Below are 6,501 nucleotides of genomic sequence, written 5' to 3'. Positions count from 1 at the left end.
AATAGATTCTCAGATATCTTAAAGGTACAAAGAATCTATGTCTTTGTTACGGGGGAGCTGATCCAATCTTGGAAGGCTATACAGATGCGGATATGGCCGGAGATCCTGATAGTAGGAAATCTACTTCAGAATTCATTTACACTTTTGCAGGGGGAGCTGTTTCATGGCAGTCAAGACTACAGAGGTGTGTTGCATTATCCACAACTGAAGCAGAGTATATTGCTGCCGCAGAAGCTGGAAAAGAAATGTTGTGGTTAAAGCGTTATCTTCAAGAATTTGGAATCAAGCAAAAGGAGTACAAGGTATATTGTGATAGTCAAAGTGCTATAGATTTGAGCAAGAACTCCATGTACCATTCTCGTACAAAACATATTGATATTCGCTATCATTGGATACGCGAGGTAATTGATCGACAACTGTTGAGACTAGTGAAGATCCATACAAAGGAGAATCCTGCGGATATGTTAACAAAGGTGGTGACTCGAGAGAAGTTGGAGTTATGCAGAGACATAACTGGAATGTTCGTGGATTCGGCTGGAGGGGGAGAATTGAAGATTTCCAGCCTACAATCTAGAAGCCCACCTTCTAGATATTCAAAGTAGGCAACCTTGACAACTCATATGGAAGTAGCAAAGTTGATGACGATGACGGCCGCCAACCTTCTCCGTTCACACCATTCCACTGCCATAGAATTTTTACTATAAATAGAGGTGCAAACCTCAGTTGTAAATCATCCTAAATCACTCAGAGAAGTGTAATCACAACCTAGAGAGTGTGTGTGAGTTTGAGAGTTTTTTTGTAAGAGTTTTGTAATACTCTGTAAATCTATTCTTGTGAGTAATAGAGTTGTTTTTCTCTCAAATTTATATCTCCCAACGTCCAGGCGATCCCCTCTTCCTAACAGAAAATTGGTTACGAGAATTGGGTTCGCGTAACACGGTAATTGAAAAGTTACATTTTCAAGCTGTTAACTTTGATATAAAAGATCTCGTTATTGTTGCAAAAAATTGCAGGTTAGTTTCTGTTAAGATAGACAGTTGTGATTTTATTTATCAAGTGGAATTTTTGGGTATGCGATTAATTTAGAAGAATTTGGTGGTGGTGAATTTAATTATGATCATAACGATGATTATAGTAATATTTTCAAGTTTCCTGATAGTTTAAAGCATTTGATGATGAGAATCAGTCCTCGTTGTGATGTAAAAATTGTGTTTCGTTTGCACATTTGATAACTGAATTGAATTGTGAAGATGGATACCTTAGTGGACGTGACGTTTGTAAGTTGATTAAGAGTTGTTGTAACTTGAAAGTATTATGTACAACGGATCTCATAGGGGATTATGGATTGCGAAACATTAGTATGTATTGCAAGAAGTTGCGCGAACTTTATGTTAATAAACAGGGTTATTATGAACCCCATGTGTCACGTAGTGGGGTTAAAATACTTGCGGAATAATGTGTTGAATTAGAATGTTTACATATTGATCTGGTTGGTATGACGAATAAGGTCTTGTGCAATATTGGAAAGCATATGAAAAAGCTTAAAGAATTTAAAATGGGTTTTGTATATACGAAAAATTTCCCACTAGACAATGGGGTCCGTTCTTTGCTTATTGGTTGTGATAAACTTGAAAAGTTGGATCTACTTTTTGTGCGTGGACAAGGGTTGAGTGACAAGGGTTTGGGATATATAGGGAAGTATGGTCATAATTTGAGGCATCTTTCACTTGGCTTTAATGTGGGAGAATCGGATGCAGGACTTGTGGAGCTATCAAAGGGTTGCCCAAAATTGCAATATTTGTCAACTGTACGTTGTCGTTTTAGCAAGGAAGCGTTTGATATCTTTAGGTGTAATGTAACCTCATTGAGATACTTACTTGTAGACGGCATCTTGGGCTCTGCTTATCGGAGTATTGAACCTAAAGGCTTGGCCGAGTCCGAATGAAGAAGAAAATAAACCTTGTAGAATAGCAGATATGTTTGACATGATTAAATAATTAAGTAGCTTGTTGAAATCCCAATTAATACGCCCGTTATTTTATCTTCGGTGAATATTTGTTAGATTTGCTCAAGAACTATTGGTTTTTTCATGTTTACATGTTTTATTGAGCGTGATTATTGTTAGTTCCAAATTAATTTTGCGCATGCTAAGACAAATATTGCAATATATACTTGTTTTTATTTCCAGTAACAGCTTAAATCTTGACTCTGTATCTAAAATAACTGTCAAATATATTACTAAGAGGTTAAAATTGTCCAAAATATAACTTTAAAAGAAATGGGTCGAAAGTCACCCAAATTGTACATTGAGATGCTGCCCAATTAATCATTCTGTCATCTGTAGATATAAATTGCATTTTTACTTCAGTGTATACTTATTCAAAGAATAGTAAACAAATGTACGTGTATGAGCATTAATGTAAATCAATCTTTGATTCTGATAAATTGTATATGACAACAGGTGGTGGCACAGAATAGATTCAATTCGGATAAAAAATAGAAAGAGTTAATTAATAAAGGGTTCTTTAGTATGACTTGGACTTGATCGTCTTAGATGATGGGGTGTAGTTCAGTTGGTACTACTGGTCGAGGGCATTTTGTCAGAAATAAGTAGTCAGAGATTCAAACCTTGTCACCCTCATATCCACAACCGCTGAGTGAGTGAGTCAGGTATGCACCCGACATCATGACATTGACAGCCGATTTATTAACTAGGGTAAGATTTAAAGTATCGGTACATTGAACTATCCTACAAAGACAAATTGATGTAACTTTACCATAAATTTAATTTAATGAAATTGCTTTAACAATAGTCAGCTGTGAGTGTTTGGGTAAAAGTCAAGATGTACATAACACGCCAGAATAATGGTATTTGGAAGAAAAGGTAAGAAATTTTTGTATAAATCCTCTATTTTTATGAAATATGTGACATACATATATTCGACTTCTAGAACTTAAGTATGTGATATACTATGATATAATATAATCTGATATTCTGATTATAATCACTTCAAAACATACGTCCAAATACTCCGTTAACAATAAACATAATTCAGTTTATATAAATGTGCTAAACTATGGCCAGACCCTTTTCATATTGCATTCTTTCATGTAAATTTTGTTCAAATACTTCTTTTTCCTTTTCTTCTATGATCAAATCTCGCATCCTGTTAATTAATTCATAGCTAATAAGCTTACAAAATAGATAAATAAATATATATTTTTTTATAAATCACACAAGAAAAAGCATTTTATTTGTAGGTTGCAGCCGAAGAGCTGAAACATCTACTAAAGCAAGTCGATACCCATATTTAATCATCTTCAAATGATTTGGTTCCTATTAAGACCATATATAGCTGGAGGTAGTGTAACCAACACCATTAGAGGCCTTGCAGCAGGTTTTGGGATGACGTGTGGAGTAATCGGAGCTTGTGGCGATGATGATGAAGGCGCCCTGTTCGTTAAAAGCACGAGTTTTTATGGTGTAAACATATCAAGATTGAGGGGGAAAGACGAACATACGGCTCAGGTGACCTTACAAAAACACTTCACAACATTTCCAATTGATTTTATTTGCATTGAATTGGGAGGTGTTTGGTTGATGAGTAAGTGCTTAAATTTATTAGCTGATACTATGTGAACAGTGTATTTGCTTGGTTGATGCAATGGGGAATCGTACTATGCGACCGTGCCTTGCAACTGCTGCTAAAGTACAGGTATGTACTCTAGTTTAGACATACTCTCATGATTGTGTCATTTATAGTTTTTCATAATCTTATAGGTGGCGATTTCGACCCATTCTTTAATTATAAAGGTCATATAGCTTATGCATTAGTGGCTCAAACGGGTAATATAAAAGCCCAAACTGAAACAGGTCAAATGGGTCAGAAATTTATCTGAATGTATAATAAATAGTTAATTATTTGAGGGTTTTTGAGCGATAAGCTTGCATGTATTTATAATTTTTGTTGCATTTTCAGGCAGGTGAACTAAAGAGGGAGGATTTTAAGGGCTCCAAGGTAATAACACAACTGTTTTTCAACTATTTAACTTGATCGTAAATCACTTTTTTACCCAAATGGATAGAATTATTGAATGAAGAAATATTTGTTTGATCCCTTCATCATCTATTTGTATATCGCACTACAATATTAGTGTCGTAATTCAAAAATCACTATTCATTGTATACCTTTATTTATGTTACAGTGGTTGGTGGTGAGATATAGTAAATACAATCTAGAAATTATTAATGCAGCTATTAAAATGGCCAAACAAGAAGGTGTTCTTATATCCCTAGATTTTTTTTTTTTTTTTTTGAAAAGCAAGGTCTATTAATTCAAAACGGAAGGCAGGGAGGCCAATGAAACAGGCACCTGCCCAATGAAAAGATACACAAGACTTTGCAAAGATAGCGAACTGAAGCAACACACTGAACTAGTACAGAGCTACAACACGAGAAGCTAAATACAATGCTTTCATAAATTTAAAAACACACGAGGATTACTCAACCAAGTGGTCCAGTCTAGCTTCTTTCCTTAGATTTAGCAAGTTTTGAGGTAAACTATTTTTCTTTTTCTCTAATGAATTGTTATTTGTTTTTTTCCTGTGTATACTTTTAATCTTAAGACTTAACATATTTATTTAACGTTTCATTACATTGGTAGATGGTTCGCTAATTTAGGGAACCTCTTTTAGAACTACTGGAGTCGGGTAACATTGATCTTTGCTTCGCCAATGAAGATGAAGCTGCTGAACTTATAAGGTGAAATTTTAGTACATATCGACTGCATCTCAAAAGGCATTAATGAGTCTAGGTAAAAAGAAAACGGGTCAATGGGTTGAATTGTTTTAGTGCTTTGAATGTCCTCTAAAGTGTAATATTATTGCTTAAAACTTTTTAATCTTTTATAAACTCACTTCAATAGCTTCCGTAATAATTTGTAATCAACTAATCATATCCAGTGAGTTAGTTATTTTTTTATGTCTTTACCCAATGTTTCCGACCCGACCATATTTCAACGTCCAATGGTGATCAACTGATCATTGCTCTGTTTTTTTTGTTGTTTACGAATGTTGTGGTGAGCAAGTTACTCAACCTGAGGCTGCAGTTGATGTGTTGGGCAAATACTGCCAATGGGCCGTGGTGACGTTAGGGGCAAACGGATGTATTGCAAGACATAAAAAAGAGGTTGACCTCTAAATTTGACTTCTTTTATCTATTAAATTCCATTAGAGATACATATATTTATTTTTGGTGAAATTTATTAATTATCCAGGTTGTGAGAGTTCCAGATATCGGACAAACAAAGGCCGTTGATGCGACTGGTGCAGGAGACCTTTTTGCTGGCGGATTTTTGTACGAGCTAGTAAAAGGTTTGTCTCTTGAGCAATGTTGTATAGTCGGGTCTTGTAATGGTGGGTCCGTGATTCAGTCGCTTAGCGGTGAGGTGTCGCCCGAAAATTGGCAATGGATGTATAAGCAATTGAAAACCAACGGTCTCTCTGCACCTGCCGCCTTTATTAACAATCTCTAATAATAAGTATGTTCATAGTGCGTATGAACGAAAAAACCTTTATTGAATCAAGTCCACCTTATTAAGTTGGATAGTCTTTGTCACTAATTTTTGGTATTTATTTGAATACATTGATCAACAATTTGAAGAATGGCGTGTCTTTTATCATATGTTATTACATCATAGTTTCATCTTTAACAGTCGTGTTCTTGAGTATGACTGTGATCCCGGATCTTGGTGATGTGAAGAACGGAGTCTTCGGATCATTGAATTCAAACTTTGGAGGTTGTTCGGATTATTTGAAACAGACATTCAATTAAATTTTATTTAATTTTTAACACTTTTTTTGGGTCTGAACCGGGACCTTTTTGAATTGGTTTACCGAACCGGGTTCGGGTGAAACGAGTTAAGTTCACGGTTGAAAGTTCAAGGTTCATGGTTGAGTCGGGTTGATGGTCCGGGTTATGGATCGGATCCGGGTTGGGCTTTGTGAGTATCTTGAATAAACTTGGGCCTTCAATCAAATGGGAAATGGATTGTATCGTTATTAGGCCTTGTTTTAGGTTAAATTGGGCGGGCTTCTCGTTGTCATTAAAGAATTTATAAAATGCCCAAATATTTTTCACTCCTTGCACCAGAGCCCAAAAAAAAAAAATTGACAAAATGCCCTCGCAAGACGCAAGGTACCTTGCGTTCAAACCGGCGCAAGCACGCAAGTCGCCTTGCGTCCTTATCTTATCAGGATAAGATTTCATTAGATTTTCTAGATTTTCATGGATAAAATTTTGATCCTATATAAAGAATGTTCCTGGAACTTGTAATTTATCATTTCATAACAACTCATTCCAAAAGAATTTCAGTGATTATTGGCTACACAAGGTACATTTTTAAGCATTTTTGCAATACTTAAGTATTTATGAATTGTGTTAATGAAGATAAATTTGTTGTTCATATATGTTGTGGGGGTTCTTTTGAGTATATTAACAAC

At 35.3% G+C, this 6,501-nt stretch overlaps 2 protein-coding genes across 3 annotated transcripts; both read left to right on the top strand.

Annotated features, from left to right (window-relative positions):
* Positions 1–1,495: 1,495 nt before the first annotated feature.
* Positions 1,496–1,945, top strand: LOC139848656 (coronatine-insensitive protein 1-like). The gene has a single exon (XM_071838369.1). It carries the CDS (start codon positions 1,496–1,498, stop codon positions 1,943–1,945), a length of 450 nt encoding a protein of 149 aa, XP_071694470.1.
* A 1,190-nt stretch (positions 1,946–3,135) lies between these two features.
* Positions 3,136–5,671, top strand: LOC139847990 (uncharacterized). Of its 2 annotated transcripts, XM_071837729.1 has the most exons (7): positions 3,136–3,529; positions 3,645–3,716; positions 3,981–4,019; positions 4,323–4,556; positions 4,665–4,762; positions 5,088–5,188; positions 5,277–5,671. In XM_071837729.1, the coding sequence occupies exons 1-4, from the start codon at positions 3,326–3,328 to the stop codon at positions 4,362–4,364; spliced, it is 357 nt and encodes a 118-aa protein (XP_071693830.1). In that variant the 5' UTR covers positions 3,136–3,325; the 3' UTR covers positions 4,365–4,556; positions 4,665–4,762; positions 5,088–5,188; positions 5,277–5,671. The 2 variants fall into 2 exon arrangements, with proteins under 2 accessions (XP_071693830.1, XP_071693829.1); XM_071837728.1 differs by having other exon boundaries at positions 4,665–5,188.
* Positions 5,672–6,501: the final 830 nt, after the last annotated feature.

Source organism: Rutidosis leptorrhynchoides, chromosome 5, assembly GCF_046630445.1.
Source record: "Rutidosis leptorrhynchoides isolate AG116_Rl617_1_P2 chromosome 5, CSIRO_AGI_Rlap_v1, whole genome shotgun sequence".
Lineage (NCBI taxonomy): Eukaryota > Viridiplantae > Streptophyta > Magnoliopsida > Asterales > Asteraceae > Rutidosis > Rutidosis leptorrhynchoides.
Note: the sequence above shows the minus strand (reverse complement) of the source record. Positions and strands in the feature narration are given on the sequence as shown.